Here is a 21,103-nt window from a genome sequence, read left to right as displayed (position 1 = left end):
AGAACAGAAAAATTAAAAAACCGAAATAACTACTGGTAGCTGTGCCCCACAGAATTCTGCACTCCAGCTTTAAAAAAGAAGTCTGTACTAATAGCTAATTTTAGGATAGAATGTTTACAAAACATTTAGCCCAGATGATGAAACGATACAGATTATTTTATTCCTGCAGTTACATATCAATGGTAGCAAAGGTGTCTCTTAAATCAGTTATTAGAAGCAAGGCGAGTTTTCCATTTTCTTCCTTTTTAAACTGCACTTCTTTATTTTGTTTGCTGAACACAGGCTCAAACTATCCTAAGTTCTTGCCAAAGACAATAGCCGCATATTCCACCTTCCCACTGTGATGTCCGGCCAACCTACCCATATCCTGCTATCAGGATAGACAGTGTTTTTCCCACTTGGATTTTACCCAGGTTCAACATTGCAGATACAGTGCATTCAGACAGTATTCAGACCCTCTTCACTTTTGTCAATTTTGTTATGCTGCAAGTCAATTCTATAATTGTTGAAATTCTTTTTTCTCTCTCTCTCATTAATCTACAGTGAGTACACCAGTGAAAACAGACGTTTAGAAATGTCTAAATTTATTAAAAAGAAAAAACAAATATCACAATGGCATATTTCTGTTTTTCTTTTCTTTTGTGGGGGTACTATGTATAGATTAATGAGAAAATGAATTTCAACAACTGTAGGATCAGTATAACAAAATTGACAAAAGTGAAGGGAGTCTTGAAGACTTTCTGAATGCATAGTAGGAATCCGCTAAATCTGATGCTGCCATTTTTGTAAGTGTTGATACTGTATTTTTTTGGGAAGTTAAGGTGCCACAGATGATAGATTCCAGATGTTTAAAAGAACAGAGCCTGCTTGCAGCTTTTAACATTTCATGTTTTAAAATAATGTTAGCATAACTTTAGATAAGCTGAAACAAAAGGCTACGCACAAGTATCATTTTGCAATGTCCAAAATTCCCTATATTGTTCCTTTGACAGTCCAATTAAGGTTTATTTCCTGACAACACAATTTCAGAGGACATCCAGTATTGCATTCGGTGCATCTATTGGAACTGAAAGATGTACAGTGGATTCCATTAAGTTAAACTGAAAATTGGTGTTCTGAATGCCCACCTGGGTTTTAAAACATTGAGCACAGAGGGTAGTAGATCTAAACCTTTTTTCCTCTACAAGTAGAAAAATAGCTATAAAAAGTGAGTATTAAAAAAAAATGGAATCTCCTCTTCGGGTTTTCTAAATGTTTCAGTTCTCCCATCTTGTCTCAAATTCTTGCAAAATTTGTTTTTCACTTGGATTCAGTTGCCTTGCAGCATCTGAAATACCAGCCCTTCCCAAAAAGACACCCACCAACAGATCCACCTACAGGTAGCATGGAGGACAGTCAGCTATGGAAGGTTGGAAAAACTATTGCAGTATCCAGCCAATCAGCTGTTCTTCAAAGAGATAGGTGCAGTTAAACCTGGTGAACTATTACTTAACAAATTACCCTAAATTCCTAAGGCTATAGACTGGATTGGGAAGTTAAAAAAAATATTGGCGGAAGATAATAAAATACTTCTATATTAGTGCCAAGAGGATTACTGGTATATGTCCATATAATTATCCTTGAGCTTAAGGATAAGACTTAATTTTTATTTTTAAAAGATAAGATACATGACTTGCATTATAAATTTGCTATTTGAAGCTTGAAGAAGAGCAATAACAACTTAGTTAGTTTCTGGAATAATTGAGTTACAGCAAGGCAACAGGTGGCCTTGTTAACTTTCCTTGTTGGTTTTTAATTTAATGATCAAACCATAGGCAATTTGTGTTACGCAACCTCATGTTATTGTTAGATACATTGTATGAATTATTTCTTTATATTGATGACATTTTTTGCAACATTGGATAATTGTTTCATTGCCTAACTTGATGCAGATATTTCAACAATTTGCTAAATATTCAGGTTATAAATTAATTGGAAAAATTAATTTACTGTATTTTTCGGAGTATAAGATGCTCCGGAGTTTAAAACGTACCTTAGTTTTTGGGGAGGAAAATAAGAAGAAGAAAAATTCTGCCTCTGCCTACCAGCATCCATGGTATTCAGCTGACACATGGTAACAAGATCAGCCAATGAACAGGCATAGCAACTAAGTCAGCCAATGAAGGCTATTTGGACTCTGAAATTTGCTGTGTGAGCAACAAGGAGACCGGAAGGAGCCTGGCTTAGCAGAGAATTGAAAGTGAAACTGCTTGCGTTTTGCTTGTATTTACTGCTACCTTGGAAAACTTGCTTTTGGTAATGTATTGTATATTATTATTATTTTCAATCCTGCTGAATCAGTTACTTGTGTGTGCTTTCTGAATGTGATTACTGCTGCAAATTCTGACCAGCCAGGTCAGCTTCAGCACTTATTGCAGCCTGATTCAGCACAGCTGATTGGCCGTAGATCAGACTGCCTGATTGGCCCCAATCACCTGTTCCAGGCTTCAGGGATTGCCACCATTGCTACCTCCATGCCTCGCATTCTTGGCCTCTGGTGGTGGTGGGGGCTATATTCGGTGTATAAGATGTACCCACATGTTCACCCTCTTTTTTTAGGGGGAAAGATGCGTCTTATACTCCGAATAATACGGTAGTTTCTTTGATATAGGATAGATCACTGTAAGTTGTTTGCTTTTTGCTTTCTGTACAGACTATATTAAATAATTAGGATCACATATTTCAAAACACATGGAAAGTAACATGGTTAATGTTATAGATAAGATTGATACGGCTATTAATAGATGGATTAAAATTCCATCAAACTGGTGGGCCAAGACTGAGGTTATTAAAATTAATGTTACTCCAAGCAGATTTATATTTTAAGAGCGATTTCAATGTTAATTAATTTTTGAAGGAAAAATTAAACAGAAATGGGTTCTATGATGCACTGCTTGTTTCTGCTGGCACTGGAATGGCTGCTGTTTTGAAAGGAAAGGAAAAAGGCACCAAAAAAAGCTCTTTGATAGTTAAATCAGATTGCCTTCGGCAAGAATTAACTATGAGTAATATAAATTCAAAGTAATTAATTATATAATTACTTTGTAATTAATTAATTATACAGTTATAAATAATTATAACTAATTATTTTAGTTATAAAATAATTGATCTTCTTAGTTACAAGAAGGTGGACATTCAACCAAAGAAAGGATTCCACTGGTGGACTCCCCATTACTATCTTTTAATAATTCTATCAAAATTAGCAATACAGACATCACATTGGTCTAGAATGGCTTGAGGACTCACCTGGTGGGCCAACCAGCTAGTTGGTATCTCTGGTCGTTCTCGACCATAAAGCACAATATCTCTCATAACTTCCATACAAGGCCGTTCCCGGACCTTTGATCCGAAGGGTGGTTCGTAATTCTTCACCTCTACAATAGTGGAAGAAATCACAAATATGGCATTGCTGCAAATCAAATACAGGGAGGGAAAGCCTTACATGCTTATTCCTGTGTGCTTATTGGTTCAATGTTTAGATGCTACCAAGCGGCTGCAAATAAATCAACCAATTAAAATATCTGGGCTTTGCCACCTGCATAGCTAAGTCCATGTCCCTGCTGGCTTCTTCCTATAACCGGGTAGAATATATGCAGCTGGATTCAGGAAGCAAAGATTTGTCCTCGGAGGAAGAAACTTGTACCTGCTTCTCAGAAAAAGGAGGTAGGGGTCAGTGGTGGGTTCCGGCAGCTGTTTCATGTGCGTTGCATGCACAGGCGCAGTACAATGAAAATTGCTCTGCGCATGCGCAGAAGCCAAAAACAAGATGGGAGAACTAGTTCGGGGGTGTGGCAGGCCTGGGTCACTGCTGGTTCCAGCGACCCACACCACCAAGCTACTACCGGTTCAGCCGAACCCGTCTAAACCCGTAGTTACCCACCACTGGTGGGGGTGCCCTCTCCTGAAGTTTCCATGTCTTGATAGTGGCTTATTTGGCAACTTTATTCTTGTCTGAAATTTTCTCTTTTAGAGGAAGTTTGTTGAGAAAGTGGTAGGCACAGATTAACAGAGTTGGAAGGGACCTTGGAGATCTTCTAGTCCAGCCCCCTGCTCATGCAGGAAACCCTATACCATTTATAAAGGTATCTAGAGGAAATGAATGGTTTAGGTCTCCCTTAGTCGAGATTCAGACCTAATCATGGAACAGAAACAAAATTTGCCACTTTAGTAGGTGTCCTTCATCAGGACTCAGGTCAGTGATGGCGAACCTTTTAGACACCACCTGCCCAAACAGTGCGTGCATGCCAAACTGCAAGATGTGCTCGCACACATATGTGCACATGCTCAGCAGAAACCCGAAGACCAACAGGTTTGCCATCACAGACTTAGGTAATAGGAATACATCCTTCTCAGTAGACCTTTTAGCAGTTTTTGCTGTCATGGCATCCTTCTGGACCACCTGCAAGGATGGAGAATAGGAGGCATTATCACGTAGTTTTTAGTCCCATGAGTGAATAGTGGAGTCCTTGACCACAGACCAATAAACTTGGTCTTCTTTCCTATATTATTTAACATATACTGTATATGACAATTGCTGGGTGAAGTATAACCTGCTGGTGATGGTTGATTCACAGACTGATAAGGATTCAGGAATTTTTGATAAACAGCCTGCTCTTTTATCAGATAAATGAACTGCATATCACCATTTCACAGGAACCCATTTAGAAACAGCCTAAAAATATCTCTATCCAAATGTATTTTCAAATTCTGAAATTTGATTCTAATCTAGAAATAGTTCAGTTGCTGAAATTCATTTAATAATCCTATCCATTGCATCTCAATAAATCTTGCTAAAGAAGTCAAATCTTGCTTGGAACAATTGTGATTCAGACAGCTGCCAATGAGCGGGGGGGGGGAGGCATTTGATTGTAAATCAGCAGGATACAGCAGCACTTTGAACTGGTGATGTTGTAGAAGTCTTGAACTACAGTCTGGAATCTTCCTTCCTTCCTTCCTTCCTTCCTTCCTTCCTTCCTTCCTTCCTTCCTTCCTTCCTTCCTTCCTTCCTTCCTTCCTTCCTTCTTTTCCCCACATCTGACTGAATATTTCCAATTCTAAGCATTTTGGCAATTAGTAAGAGAGTATTATTGTTCCTACAAAATTATTATTATTCATTCACTTTTGTTGAGATCATTTAAACAATACATCATTTAGTATTGTTTGATCCTCTTGACTGTTTTCTCTGAGCTCAATGAGTCTTGAGACTAATGTATGTCAGCGAAGATGATTCTGAGCTCTGCTAAAGTGGAGAACAATTTTAATATAATGCAATGGTAACAATTATTTCATAGTGGGTAAGTAGTGCAATCTCATATGAATTGCATGCAAATGCATTGCAATGAGCCAGATCACCCAGTCATTACTCTAATGTTGATTTGATGGTTCTTGGATATAGGTGACTTTTCAATTTCATGGCCAGATTTTTTTCTCTACTGGACCTGGAATGTCTTCCATTTCAGGAATGCATTTTCCCATGCTCTCTAGCCAGGGGTTGTATTCACTTACTTTCCCTACAGGTTTGCAAATGTGAGCACGCGTGCATGCACTTTGGCAAAAATAAGCACCTAAATGGGATGACATAGGGCCGGGCCGGGTGGGCGGAGCCACCCGCAATTTCTGCTACCAGTTTGGGCGAACCGGTCGGAACTGGTAGAATACCACCTCTGTCTCTGGCCAATACTTATTGGAATATGTAGATGGAAACAATATTGCAATAATAATTTGAAAATGAGAGGTGATTCATCCCCCTCCTTTGGTCCAAAAAAAGATGATTGGGAAATGTCGATTGCCTTACCTCCTATAGCATCACACCTGGAGGCTATCTCCCATAAAACCAGAGCCATAGAATAGACATCCATTTGTTTAAAGGATTCCAGATCTTCAAGGTTCACTCTGGATTCCAAAACCTCAGGAGCCATGTATCTGGCAGTGCCCACCTAATGATAGCCACAGACAGATTAAAACAGGTACACATGTGTAAGGGTGAGAAAGAAGCCATGTTAATTTAAAGGCAACACCGAAAGCTAGGACCGATCCATCCCATCACATGAAATGTCTTATCACAGGCTTTGCCTACAAAATAAAATACACTTTTAAATCATCATAATAAAATACAAAACGTCTCCAATCTTTAATCTTCAGAATTTTGCCCAGGGAATATGTTAACGGTTTATGTTGAAATTTTGAGTAGTAGTGAATATGCAAAAAAATCCTCAGGAAATACTCATTTGTACTCATTTTGGTTTGATAAATGCTCCTCCATACCTTTGCTGCTTTTTTCAAAAGACAGAAAAAGAAGAAAGTTCTGGAAAATAGCATGGTTTTGTCTGAGATCCTAACCAAGTGATCAACAAAGATGATTCTGAACCGGTGCTGAATAAAGAAAGTGTGTGCATGTCAATGGTGGGATTCTAATTTTTTTTACTACCGGTTCTGTGGTTGTGGCTTGGTGGGCATGGCAGGGGAAGGATACTGCAAAATCCCCATTTCCTCCAATCAGCTGGGACTTGGGAGGCAAAGAATAGATGGGGGCGGGGCCAGTCAGAGGTGGTATTTACCAGTTCTCTGAACTACTCAAAATTTCCTCTAACCGGTTCTCCAGAACTGGTCAGAACCTGCTGAATACCACCTCTGGTGTGTGTGTGTGTGTGTGTGTGTGTGTGTGTGTGTGTGTGTTTGTGTGTGTATCAGAAATCAATGGATTCTTATGTAAGTGAGAGGATGTAAAAAAACCCCATCCGGACAACTCTTTGTTCCTACAATATGTATAATTTGTATTAAAAAATAAAAAACCTTGAATGGAGTAATCAATCCATTCCGTCTGCAAAGATTGCTAACCACCATGTTGCTGCTATGGGTAGAGCCAGATGCAAAATAAGAAAACTATAACGGACTTAACTGCTCATAATGAATGCAGGGTCAAGCGTCTGATCCAAAGATTTACCAGGTACGATTTCCATTGGATTGATTTCAAGCAAGGGAAATTGTAAACAAGAACACTCCTGCATGCACCACGTTAATTATTTTAATACTGCATGCCATAACTTCATGCTGAGCATGAACATTTGCACAGGAGAACACAAAACATGGAGAATTCTACATATGTGAGTTCCCATGCAACATGGAACATGCTCCTGGTCAGAAGGAAGCATACACAGGATTTCATTTCTCTTTTCATATGCCTGCGTTCCAGGTGAAGAAACAAGTGGGGTGGAAAAATTCAAGGAAGCCTGTGGGTGTGGTTGATGGCCATGGTGTGTTGGAGAAATGCACAATGCCTTATTGAGTCAACAAGCAAAATAAACTATTAGTTTTGTTCTACAATGCTCACCTGTCCACTATTAGCAAAATCTCCCACGCTTAAAGATGGATCCAGTCTCAGAGCAATCCCGAAATCACAGAGCACGCATTCTTGATGGTTCTTAATGAGAACATTTGTGCTTTTGATATCCCGGTGGGCAATGGGAATTTTTGGACTGCCCCCAGCAGTGTAGTCACTGTGCAAGTGGGTCACGCCACTCACGAGGGAACCTGCCATCTTTTGCAAGTCTCTCCAGCTGAGAATATTCCTGGACAGGTAATCCTTAAGATTGCCTTGGCTGTGATAGGCAGTGATCAGCCAGTATTCTTTCTGAAGCCCAGAGTGCCTCTCTTCTGCGGAAAGGAACCGAAGGATGCTGCAGTGCTTCAGGTTGGCATCCGTGAAGATCTGGCTTTCATTTTTCCAGGATGCAAATTCCTCGCAAGGGAAAATCTTCACGGCCACCATCTCATGCTTGCCTGAAGATGTGTGCTTTAGCTTGGCTTTCCAGACTTCCGCAAATTGCCCTTTCCCCACTCTTTCTTCCAACTCAACCGGCAGGAGTTCGTTGATACGGTTGAGGTTGCCAGCACGGACCGGGTGGAGAGTAGAATGATGATCTATTTTGACAGACAGGATCTCATCGTAAGTGGCGGCTCTGCTGGATTCAGGCCGCTCACGGCACTGAGTGTGTTTCTGGGCCCACTGCTTGGACAGCCTCTTCTGCCGATGGGTTCGGCAGAGATAGAATATCACGGTGATCATGATAGTCACCAACAGCGGGGGCAGCAGGCTGATGGCTGCCACAGGGATGATTTCCTTGCTATGTAGCATGGAGTATCCTACGGGGAAAAGAAAAGGCAGAGATTAGCCAGGATCTTTCCACGTATGCAGAGCAGTTACATTGAGCAGCTGTCCCCAGGGATCCCACAGCATTTTAGGGACCAAACTTTTCAGCCCAAGACTTGGGGCCACAATCCAGAGGTCCCCTAATTTTAGCATCCAATACAGGCAACAATCCTATGATGAATTCACTACAGGAGGTTCAACTTTCTCTCAATTGTTTTGGTGAAAAGTTGCTCCTCCATCAGTCATGCACAATTGTCTGTAGGAGGAGCCTTTCTTTGCCTGTGCCTGCCTTCACAACAGGAAAGGATTCCTGGGTTCCTGCTCACATGGCAGCAGAAGATTTGGGAAGGACTCAAAGGCTCCCTGCTGTCCACCCCACCATTCTTCTCTAGCAACCTCTTCAGCCATGTCTTCAGCACGACACAAAGAGGAGAGGGGTACTTGCTCCTTCCCCATGTCACTTGAAGGAGAGGCTGTATAATATTTTCATTGTTGTGCTTGTTCTTATTTTTCTTTAAAAAAAGATTGCAGGTAGTTCTCAACTTATGACCACAACTGAGCCCAACATTTCCATTGCTAAGCCAGATAGTTGTTAGGTGAGTCCCCCCCCCCCCATTATGACCTTTCTTGCCACAGTGGTTAAATGAATCACTTCAGTTGTTACGTTAGCAACACATTTGTAAAGTGAACCTGTTACTCATGAAATTCAAAGCAAGGATTTCTTGCCAGAGGTGGTATTCAGCAGGTTCTGATCAGTTCTGGAGAACCGGTAGCAGAAATTTTGAGTAGTTCGGAGAACCAATAAATACCACCTCTGACTGGCCCTGCCCCCATCTATTCTTTGCCTCCTGAGTCCCATCTGATCGGGAGGGAATGGGGATTTTACAGCATCCTTCCCATACCACGCCCACCAAGCCATGCCCACCAAGCCATGCCACGCCCACTAAGCCATGCCCACAGAACTGGTCGTAAAAAAAATTGAATCCCAAGACTGTTTCTTGCCCAATAGAATAGTGAAGGATGGGTCATTCAAAGCTATCCCTCAAGCTAAAGGCTTCAGGGCGTGACTTCAGTGGGTGAAATTTATTGTTCAGATCCTGGGACTAAGAAAGCTAGACCCCTTAAGCTGTTTGACTTGGCACTTTCTGAAAAAAAAAAGGGGGGGTGTCTGCTGCAGTTTATTTCTGCTTAAGCTGTGAATGTTTCTAAAATAAGACCCCAAGTTCAAACCACAAGATCAGCGTCAAATGATGCACATTTAAGTTTGTTTTGGAAAGTGTGAGTCCCCCGCTATCTTTTTTGGGGTAATGGATTTACCTGATGGGCATGACAACATCTCTGAAATGGTGACATTCGATGGAAAAGAGAGTCTTTTTTGAGCGTTTTCCAGGGCTGCAGTGTGCAAACCTGAATTAATGCCTGCTGGGGACATCACTCCTGGGAACTGTTTAAATACATTTCAGCTGCAAATGCAAAGTCACCAATTTGCAGCAGTGATTGTTGCATGAGCCTAAAAAAGTTTCGGGAAGGCTGCTTTCTTTGAAAACAAATGAAAGACATCGCCTTGTATTTCTTTGCGGTTTCAAAGCTGGATCTCTGCCACAAATCTCCCCCTCTCCCCCCCCCCCGGCATGATATATATAGGTTGGGTGCAGGCAAGGAATGACGGCATCACTATCTTTCAGTAGCTACTATAGCCATGATGGCGAACCTATGGCACGCGTGCCAGAAGTGGCACGCAGAGCCATTTCTCCTGGCACGCGGAGCCATCACCAGTTCCTCTTCCGGGTTCGGGCGCAGCAGCCAGCTGGTCTTGACACGCATTGGCGTGCCAGAAAGCAGAAGTGGAGCCGCCCGGTGTGCAGGCGCACGCTAGGAAAATGATATTTTTGTTTCCAGGGTGCACATGCGTGTCGGCCATTTGGTGATCTGGTTCCTGGCACGCATGCACACCAAAAACCAGCAACAGGAAGAACAACGGCCGTGCATGCCAAAAGACACAGAGAGGGGTTCCTGGCCATCGCTTCTTAGTAGAGCTGTGGTCGGGGCTTCCCTCCCTCCCCCGCCTGAGTGGGCTTCTTGCATAGAAGCAACCGGGCAGCCACCGGCTGGAAGCAGCAGCACAACAGTCGCCGTTACCAGGGGCGAAGGGGTGGCGGTGGCGAGAATGGGTAACCGCCGCCCTTTTGTCTCTTCCCCAACAGTGGCTGTTGTGCTTCCTCTTCCAGCCGGGATGCTGGCGGAGGAGCTGCTGGCGGGGAGGCGAGCTACCCGCATAAAGACGCCGCCGAGGGTCTGGCAGAATATATTCCGGCTGGAAGCAGCAGCGCTCTGGACCGCGGATCCTCATCAGAGCTGCAGGCTGGAGCTCTGAAGAAGTCTGCTCAGGCGGAGGGGGAGGGACGCCTGGGACCGCCAGTCCTTGCCATCGCTACTCCTTTGCTGTTGCACTGCTTCTTCCAGCCAGGATATATTCTGCCAGACCCTCGGTGGTGACTTTATGCGGGTAGCTCACCGCTCCGCCAGCATCCCGGCTGGATGCAGAAGCGCAACAGTCGCTGTTGGGGAGAGGATGAAGGGGCGGTGGTTGCTCGTTCTCTCCACCGCCACCCCTTCGCCCCTGGTAACAGCAACTGTTGCGCTGCTGCTTCCAGCCGGGACGCTGGATGAGCTGCTGGCAGGGAGGCGAGCTACCTGCATAAAGACGCTGCCGAGGGTCTGGCAGAATATATCCCGGCTGGAAATAGCAGCGCTCCGGACTGTAGATCTTCATTAGAGCCGTGGGCTAGAGCCGTGCAAGCAGCCCGCTCATGTGGGGAGGGAGGGAAACCCTTGCCCATGTTTGCCACTGCCACCCCCTCACCCCCAGCGGCTGTCACAGTGCTGCTTCTGGCTGGGATGCTGGAGCAGCCAGAAGAAGGAGAAGCTGCCGTGGGGGAGGTGGGCGGGGCAGACACCGATTGCAAATGCTTCTCCCCCAGTGCAGTCCGAGAGACAGCAAAGAGCCTCGGGAGGGTGGGGGAGGCTGTTTTCACCCTCCTCAAGCTCCTTGAAAGCTTCTCGAGCCTGGGGAGGGTGAAAAACGGGTCTATCGCGGGCCAAAAGGGAGGAGTCACACGCATGCGCAGGGCGTGTTTGCACGCATGCGCAACGGGGGGGGTCGCATGCATAGCATTGTGGGCATGGCACGCCTGCGTATGACCCCCTTGCGCTCCCCCCGCTTTTGGCACGGGAGCCCAAAAAGGTTCGCCATCGCTGTACTATAGCTTATAAATCTAGAAATCAGTTTGGTATAAAGGCTACCTTCCACTGCTATCCCTAAAGTCCTTTCTGCTATCAAGGATAAGACAGAAAAACACTAATTCTGTAAAGCCCAAAAGTCAAATTCTGTTCATTAAATGTCCATGGAGATGCTCAGTCCTCCAGGTCACGGTTGTCCCAAAGGTGCTTTTTCAAGAGGCAACTGGACTTTCCGTTTTTTTCTCTGAAGGCATTTTGCTTCGTATAAGTCCTTCTTCCATTCCTCACCATCCAGTTAGAGCTGAAGAAGCTTCTTAGATGAGAACATCTGAAACATCTTCAGAGAAAAACTGGAAAGTCCAGTTGCTCTTTGGGTCAAATTCTGTTCATTTGGTACCTGAAATTAGCAAAATGCCTTATTGATTAGGATTGTTGCACTGTTCATTTGATCCTTGTGACTTCCTGAATTACCTATAGCGCCCATGATAGTTTTTTGCTCAGTTCTGTAATAAATAACATGAAGCACCACTGAGGAAACACAGAACTCAAAAAAGAAGTTATTGAAATGGGTCAAGCTCCTCCTTTTACATCACAGAGATCCATTTGAAACTCTGTGTGTGTGTGTGTGTGTGTGTGTGTGTGTGTGTGTGTGTGTGAACGAGAGAGAGAAAGAGAAGAGATTCCATTGCTCTATGATCGTTAAGAGCTGACATCAACTTGATGGCACATAATTGAATGGATTTGCTGCATTATTTTTGTTTAGGTAGCCTAAACAAAAATACCTTTATAGGTAACAACTGGAACAACTGCTTTCAGGACAACAGCGGCAGAATGCCAAACTCCTTTGTGTGTCCCTAACTATTTTACTTTTTACATCTTAGTTTTGATAGCATTTGTTTGAATAACTTTGTGCAAAGAAAATGCAGCCACCTAACGTTTCGTCTGCATCTTTATGCTAAACCAGAACTGGGCTTTAACTATTCTGCTGAAATGTGACCATTTTGTCAGAACTCGATCTGGGAGATTCCCAGGTTCTCCTCTTGTTTTACAATTCATCCCCAGATCACCTGCAACACCTGATCCTTGGGAAGTGGGACTACACTTCATGGACCAAGGGCCAGATGAATTATGGCAAGGTAGAAGAGGCATTGCCAGAGACTGCTTCTATGGAAAGCCCCCATACTGACAAACCTCAATTGTTCTTCCTCCCCTCGGATCTTCTGAGTGATCTGCTATTGTGCAGCATTGGAATGGCTGAAGTTGGGGAATTGTCTTGCTACCCTAGGAAGATCTGTCAACATGCCCTGTAAGTAAACTGGGAGGGGAGAATAAATATGATTGTCTCCCCATCATGTGACCAGAAGGCCAGTCACTACACCCACTGTAGGTAATAGGAAGGGAAGGGGCACACCTGTCCAGCTAAAGGACCAATGGTAGATGAACAGATCCCACCCCCTGCTGCATCATCACTTCAGAAGTTGCTGAAGTGGTATGTGTTATAGAAATAACAGGACTTGTGCTGGATAAAGACTAGAATAGACTAGAATAGACTAGAATTAGAATTAGAATAGAATTAGAATAGAATTAGAATAGAATTAGAATAGAATAGAATAGAATAGAATAAGAATTAGAATTGAACAGAACAGAACAGAAAAAGTACAGAACAGAACGGAACAGAATTCTTTATTGGCCAAGTGTGATTTGACACACAAAGAATTTGTCTCCGATGCATAAGCTCTCAGTGTACATACAAGCAATAAGTAATAAATCATGATCATAGTCACCAAAATATATATCCATCATAAATGAATAATAAATAAATAATAAACAAACAAACAAGTCAACCACTACTTCAGTTTTGGTTCAGAGAAACAACATGGCAGTAAGGAGGGAGAGGAAGGTTGCGTGACGCAGAAATGTCTTTCAGGAACAGCTAGCCAAGTATCCTGAAGCCAAAGCTAGAGGACTGTATAGATGTGCTATGTTTTGCCACAGGGAGGATTCGAACCCATTAGACATCAGCTTGCAGAGCTGTTTGCCAGGGTAAATTTCACCCTCATCCAGAAAGCACAAAATTTGCTTGCAATTTTACAGCCATGTTCTCGGTTGAAAATGTGCAAATATGCAGATTTCCAGTCAGACCAGCAGAGATTGGGGAAAATATCTGATTCCCACAAGTTGTTTCTTCCCAGATTGGTATTTTATTGTTTTTATATTTTTGCCTGACAAGCAAACATTTGGTGGAATGCTTGAAGAATTGGGGACAGCATGCTATCTCTATTTTTAAACTGTAACAGGAAACAGATCAGATTTCTTTTCAAACTAACTTGTGATAAGATTAAGGCAGATACCTACAGTGGTGGATCTACAAAGGGTCTAAGAGGAAGGAATTCTTGATCTCTGGAATCACAACATCCCTCCATCACAACCCATATTGACCAGATATCTGGCACATAGACACGCCTTCTTGTAGCCTTAGGATCAGTGGTGGTCCGGATCCTGTTGCAACCAGTATGGTGCAACAGGGCTGGGTGTCCACCACATGCATGCGTGCAGTGCGCACAGCATGCGTGCATGCACACTTACCTCCCGCGACACCTCCGCAACGCTCCAACTGCTCGGCGGAGCGCCGTATTCTCCGTGCGTGTGCACAGAAGCTCCAAACAGCTCAAATACAGGTAAGGAGGGCGGGTGGGCCCTCCGGAGCACCGTACCGGAACAGTACCTGGTGCTCCCAGCAGGCACCAGTACGCCCGTACTGGGGCGTACCGGTGGTATCCCTCCACTGCTTAGGATAAAACCTGAGGGCTTCTCCTGAAAACTACCCTCCTTTATAAACTGGAGGAAAGGGAGAAGGGTATATATATTTGGAAAATACCCTAATTTCCCTGGAGACCATATATCCAGCCTCTCACAGATTGTCCTGTGGGAAAGAGGAGCAGGTGAGAAGTCAGGAATATCTGAATGTTCAAATCTTCCAGCTATGTGTCAGTCATCACTAAGCAGACTCACCATTGCTGTGATTCTCAAAGATAAGCTTGTCATTGCATTCCTGCTTTTTCACACAACCACAGATGTAAAAAACGCCATCCTCATTCTGCTGCCGGATCATGACACACTGCGACGTGTTATATCTTGATATCATGATATTTTCCACCGGCAGCTGCGGGTTGTGGCAGAAAGTGTTTACTTTTATACTTGCATTGACTTGTTTCCTGAAATGACAAGAAAGATATAGATATTAATGTTCAAATAGCAATATTATCACATAATTTGCTTTCCATATTTGTCATTCATTTTTTAGAACAGAAGACCTGGTTCACACCTCGCACTAAGCCATATTTTTCTTAACCACGGTTTGTTAAATAAAACATACATTGATCGAGATTATCGCAGGCTAAACTATCAACCAAATGTACTGTGTTATGGTTTAGGGCAGTGATGGAGAACCTTTTTGTTGTTGAGTGCCAAAAATGCAAGGCCGCGCGCACGATAGTGTGTGTGTGTGTGTGTGTGTGTGTGTGTGTGTGCCAGCACCCATAATGCAAAGACGCCCCCCCTGCTCATGCACGCACAACCCCTCCCACGATCCCCATCCACCCATGCACACTGCCCTGCTCGCCTCCAAGCTGAGCTTGGTATTTCCTCTAGGGGGGTGGGGGAGGCTGTTTTTGCCCTCCCCAGGGTCCAGTAAAGCCTCCAAACCTCATTTCCAAACTTCCAGTCAGCCCGTTGGGCACATTTTTCACCGTCCCCAGGATCTGGAGACTTTCCTGAAGCCTGGGAAGGGTGAAAACGGACTCCCCCGGCCCTCCAGAAGTCAGGTGGCGCGCACATGCACGCTGGAGCTGCCGGCAGATATGGCTCTGTGTGCCACCCATTGCACGCGTGCCATAGGTTCGCCATCAAGGGTTTAGGGTGAGGAATGATTCCACTGCAAATATATTGCTTTTCTTTTATGGTTCAGGAAAACTTCCAGCCGAACAATTGATAATTACAGTGCTAATAGGTGATTGCATTATAAATATTATTCTCTCTCTCTCTCTGTCTCTCTCTGTCTCTCTCTCTGTCTCTCTCTCTCTCTCTGTCTCTCTCTCTGTCTCTGTCTCTGTCTCATAAGCAGGCAGAGGGGCACACAGATTTTATCTATGATGATTGAATTTAGGTTATGCAAAATGTTGTCCTTTTGTTTCCATGAATTGCTCCGTTTTTGCAAATGCATCAGTGCAAGATTCCATTAAGTCAAATATCAGAGAAGAAAGGGCTACCTAGGAATCTACATAATAGATAATTATTGTAGGCTGTCACTCTTGAGAATTTTTTTTAAATGTTTGCTTACCATAGAGAAACACAGATTTCTTCTGGTTTTTCACAATAGGAGGTAAAATTACAGTTGGTGTAGCACACCTGATTTTCACAGATGGGGTAGGTATTGTCACACCACTTGCAGACATTGCTGTTCACGTTCCTTCCAGCTCGGCTGGTGCATACTGTGAATATAAAATTGAAGGACAAAATTTCAGCATCAGCATGAAAACTTTTCTGAGCCTTACTTGACCCTGTGAGCTAAGGTATGCTTTTCAACACTGTTTTCCATAGACTATGAATGGTTAAAGAAGGGCCTAAGGCAGGGGTGTCAAACTCAAGGCCCCGGGGGCCAGATCCAGCCTGCGGGGTGCATAGATCTGGCCCACAGGTCCACTCTGGAAACAGCAAATGACTAGCCCACATTGGGGGCCAGCAAAAATGGAGCTCGGGAGGGCTGCACACTCTGTTTTCACTGCCAGAGGGTTCCAGGCCATCCTAGCCGAAAACAGAACTCACAAGGGCCACGTGGGCCCCCAGCTCCATTTTGGCTGGCAGAGGGTTGCAGGAGGCCATCTCAGCTGAAAATGGAGCTCAGGAGCCTGTTTTCAGTGCAGAGTGCTCAGGCCACTATAGGCACCCCCGACATGAGTGATGTCAAGCTGGCCACCCAGCCACCCACCCCTGCCCTCCCAAGGTCAAGCAAAACCCTGATGAGACTCTCAAGGAAATTGAGTTTGATACCCCTGGCCTAAGTGTGATTGTCAACGTTCTAAATACCATGCATGAAATCAATCAGAGACCAAGGCAGAATCATCCTTAAAGTTCCAATTTAATCATACAGGCATGTTAGCACATCTGTGGAATTCCAACTCTGATTTTCTTTCTGGAATTCCACCCAGTTGAAAGTTCATGATCTTATCCCCACACCCATAATCCATCACATGGTCCAATCCTTTTCTTCCATGCTGGCATCTACACCCCTCTGCTTCCGGTCAGGTGTCGAGGTGCGGAGACAAAAGATGACCTTGGCTTCTAGAAAAGAATCACAACAATACATTCCACAAATCTACTCCTTTCTATTCCCCCTTCCCAACTACTACACTAATGAAACAGATTTTCTCTCTTTTTATATATGTTAATTTTTTACTATGAAACAGACTACTTACTTATACGATATAAGAATAATAATGTACTTAATGTATAAGAGTGAGATGATTTAAATTGTTAGGTATGATTGTAGGTGGTGACTATTTTATAATATAAAATGGAATAACGATGATGTAATGAATAATAGATATAAATATAGATTGAAATACTTAATGACCATATAGGTTGATAATTAATAATGGAAAATTATATTTGGAGTTGTGGATGATTGGAAATTCTATGGTTAACGGAAAGTAGAAATGTGTAATATGAATTAATGGGAATTTTTTGACTTAATCTTTATTCTTATTTTTTAGAGATTGGTGATATAATTTTATAAAGACTTATTGTTACCTAGTAGATAATTATGGATGTAAGGAAACAAGGGTTGTCACAAATGAAAGAATACTAATGGTAACTTGAACACACAATGCTCAATGAAATATTTAACTAGGTTTAATGGATAATCAGTGACTTTATTCTTAATTGTAAAAACCGTTGCACAAAAACTTGTAACCAAACAACATGCTTGATGAAATTGTGTTTTTTTCCCTCCTTGCTCTTGTTCTGTATGTGTTGTTTTGTCTTTTTTAAAGAAAAATAAAAAACTTTAAAAAAAAGATTCACTCCCACAAATCCTTGGATTACTAATGGAATGGACATTCCATTCGTAACTCAAGGATTACCTATATTTACTTTCTCTAGTTTGGTGACTAGTTAGGTTTGATTTTGGCTTTTTAAGTACATGTTAACAGAGACTGAGGGACATTCACGTTCAATATTCCTTAAGGGCACCATGCTGGAGAAGGCTGCTGTGTATGACATGGTGGGTGATTTCAAATATTTGTCACTTTTAGAAACAACCTGTTGTTTTGTTTTATTTTGTTTAAACATAGGCAAAAAGTAGGAGTGTCAAGCAAAAATGAAGATATAGTTGGACCTCATTTGGCAGATCACACAGGAAGGCTTTCTTATACACAAACATTGTTAATGATCTTACTCCCTTCTGACAGATTTCCCAGATCTGGGAAAGATCAAAAGAATGGAATGACAAACTAAAACAACAGAGTTATGTCAAAGATCAAAACAGAGCATGAGAGGAGATGGGCTAAGCTTCCCAATTTTGTATATAAACTCTTGGATTTTCCCGACAGATGAAAATGTCATTTTTAAATAGCTTCAAGTTTGTGACATTATGATCTTTTAATTTTGCCTTTTTTCCCAGTTAGGAATATTTTCAGTCATATGTGTGGAGAATATATATGATTCAAAGGCATGAAAGAGGCAAGTAAGCAAAACAAGATCCACTTTCTGCCTCTCTCTTTCTCTCTCTCTCTCTCTCCCCGTCTCTGCTGAAATGAAACATTCTGGTATTTAATATATTATTTTAGTGTTCTCTCTCTGTCTCTGATCATCACATCAGATAACTGAAAGTGGCCACTTAGGAGACCAATGGATGTTGAGTGCAGGGAGCCTTTCCAGACAGACAGCTATTTAACCTCCATCAGAAAATACCCAGCAAGGTACTTTTGAGTGACTCATGGCTGACTGAAAATGTCTCTACAAACAAGAAATACCAGCCAGTAGACTTGTCCTTTGAGGCTTTTTTAGAGGAGGAAAGAATGGGAGAACACCAGAAGTCCTCTGAGGAGACCATAAAACAGCGGTCTCCCAAGGGTTTGAGTATCAGAACCTGAGGGAGATGACATCTTTGGTCTCAGCAGTAGTGGATCTTTTGATAAAGACACTAAGTCAGCCAAACTCACTTTTAATCACATTTGGAAATGTTCAATTTAACCATATCATGGATATTAGAGACCTTCTAATCAGCAAGTTTAGGTTTGACAACCTGTTGAGTTCCACCTTCATCTTTGAAGGTAAGGCATTTCAAACACAAGTCTTAACAGTTTTAAATGCAGTAATATGCAAATAGCAAAAAAAGAAAAAAAAGCTATTTTTTAATTGAAGAGAATTTCAAATGGTCTGGGAGACCAAGAAGGTTTGGAATATTGATTATTTTTTCTGTAAGATTTAAAAAACAACTATATAATTAAATAATACACTCTTGAGATACAACTGGAATGGAACTAAAATGATGTTAAGAACTAAGGCTGGAAGGTTGAAAATGGACACTAGAGGAAACTAAAGGACCGGATAGAAAAGAATTAAAATGATTAAGCTGTTTATAATTTTTAACTTCTCTTAAAGAATCCTTCAAAAAATTGAGTAAGATATTAATAACTATTTCTCAGAAATGATACAGATTTCAGTGGTTAAACTTTTACAGTCTGATGAGAAGAAATAAAAACAATTCTTACTTCACACAAACATGAGAGACTTTGACAGCATGGAAGATAACAACATTGAGATTACCAAAATAGGAATAAAAAAGACAAATCAAGAAGAGGATCTGGACATGGAACAGCTGGAACAAGAAATCCTGGCTCTTTATGGGATTTACAAAACAGGCTGGTGAAAGCTTTCAAGACTTCTTTTGATTTCCAAAGATTAATGAAAGATCAAATCCTGTGATGCTGTTTAAACTATTTAAAAATTGGGATTGTGAGAGGAACCAATAAGAGGAATGCAAAGTTGGACTATCTGATCAATAATAAAATACTTGATAGTTCTTATAATTCCTAAAGAACTTTTTCTGAACCAAGACTGAAAAGATGATGATTTGGGGATTGCACACAGATGTTATAGGAAGAAGAATTTTTAAAGAATTTCTAAACTTTCCTTTCCTTTTCTTTTTCCTTCTAATTTATTTCACATTAGTTTGTACTTTATTACAAATTTCAATAAAATTATGAGAAAGAAAGAAAACCACCCTGGTAAGGAAGCTCACTGCATTTCTGCCTAATTGATACAACTTCTGAATTGTTTTTACAGTTAGATAATTTCCCCTGAGATTCTATCATAGTCTGCCTTCTGTTTCCAAATGTGAAAAAATGCTTGATTGGTTACCTATTACCTAAAATAATTTCCAAGCAATCAGTCAGGAAAATTTTTATTGAAAGTTGAGAGGCTTTTTTTTCATTTTTAAAATAGTGCACAAACACCTGTGGGCAATTGGCTCCCTGAAAGTATTGAGGAATACCAACAATGTAGACCAGGGGTGTCAAACTCATTGTCATGGTGTCGTCACGTGATGTATCACGACTTTCCCCCCTTAGCTAAACTAGGCAGGGGAGTGGCCAGCACATGACACATCAGGCTCATGAGGCCGTGAGTTTGACAGCCCTAGTATAGACTTTGCCAATTATTCAGCCTCCTGCTATTCCCCTTGTCATGAATGGAAAATAAATTGCACATAATTTGATTTTATAAATTTTTTGTTGGTGAGGAAACCATTACTTCCTTTTCCAACAGCTAACTACAGTCCAGGGAAGTGGCCTATCGAGCAAGAAAAAGGTATCAGTCATTCAATTGTTGTATTTTTGGCACATCATATTAAACCCAAAGGGAGAATAGAAAGGGTATTAGATGGATGCTATCCAATTAATAAGGAAATTATAGTTTCAGTGGGACTAGTAAACCGGTGTTTCAACTTCCAACATATTGTTGAACATTTATATTAAATATATAGTGAAACAACAGCATAGCAACTTGCTTAATGGTTTCTTTTTTGCAAGTTAAAAAAGCATTTCAGATATGGGATAAATGGTATAGGTGGATGGAGGAAAGAAATAAGAATCCTAGGCGATAAATAAGTAGAATGTGGTAGCTCTTATAGATTGTTGTCGATTTTAAAATGTTTATTCGTTGGATAATATAAATATGAATGTTTCTAGATAAAAGTACTTTCAAACAAATATAGTAAAATGAGAATGTTGGTATATTGACGGTATAAAGATTTTTGATTTAAAACGTACAATTCAATTTGAATGAAATATAAAGAATGATTGTAGTAATGCATGGAATTCAATTGTAACCAATCGACATGCTTGCTGGAAGATGTATTGAAAGTGTTTTTTGTGTGTGTTTTCTGTTTAATTAAAACAATAAAATTAAAAAAAATAAAAATAAATAAAAAGCATTTCTTTTATGGTTTCGAAGAGAAGTTAGCTAACAAGATCTTAGAGGAGATCTTTAAAGAAAGTTATGGCTGAAATTATGACTTGTGGGAAAGATTAATGGAGATATTCTAAGGAAAAAATGGAAAGATCAAGAATACTACAGATCTGAAGACTGCCAGTTAAATAGGGCTGGTGAGAAAAG

General features: G+C 41.6%; 1 protein-coding gene across 3 annotated transcripts in view; it reads right to left on the bottom strand.

The window, feature by feature from the left end:
* Nucleotides 1-21,103, bottom strand: part of LOC309383934 (TGF-beta receptor type-2-like) — a 50,004-nt gene that overhangs the window by 3,457 nt on the left and 25,444 nt on the right. For all 3 annotated transcript variants that reach the window (XM_081937003.1, XM_081937004.1, XM_081937005.1), the window contains exons 2-6: nucleotides 15,768-15,918; nucleotides 14,441-14,643; nucleotides 7,370-8,181; nucleotides 5,834-5,975; nucleotides 3,286-3,413 (exon numbers count right to left, since the gene is read on the bottom strand). In XM_081937003.1, coding sequence (XP_081793129.1) covers nucleotides 3,286-3,413; nucleotides 5,834-5,975; nucleotides 7,370-8,181; nucleotides 14,441-14,643; nucleotides 15,768-15,918 — 1,436 coding nt within the window. The remainder of the gene's footprint in view (nucleotides 1-3,285; nucleotides 3,414-5,833; nucleotides 5,976-7,369; nucleotides 8,182-14,440; nucleotides 14,644-15,767; nucleotides 15,919-21,103) is intronic.

The sequence above is a fragment of the Natrix helvetica genome (genome assembly GCF_964273705.1).
Source record: "Natrix helvetica genome assembly, chromosome: 1".
NCBI lineage: Eukaryota > Metazoa > Chordata > Lepidosauria > Squamata > Natricidae > Natrix > Natrix helvetica.
Note: the sequence above shows the minus strand (reverse complement) of the source record. Positions and strands in the feature narration are given on the sequence as shown.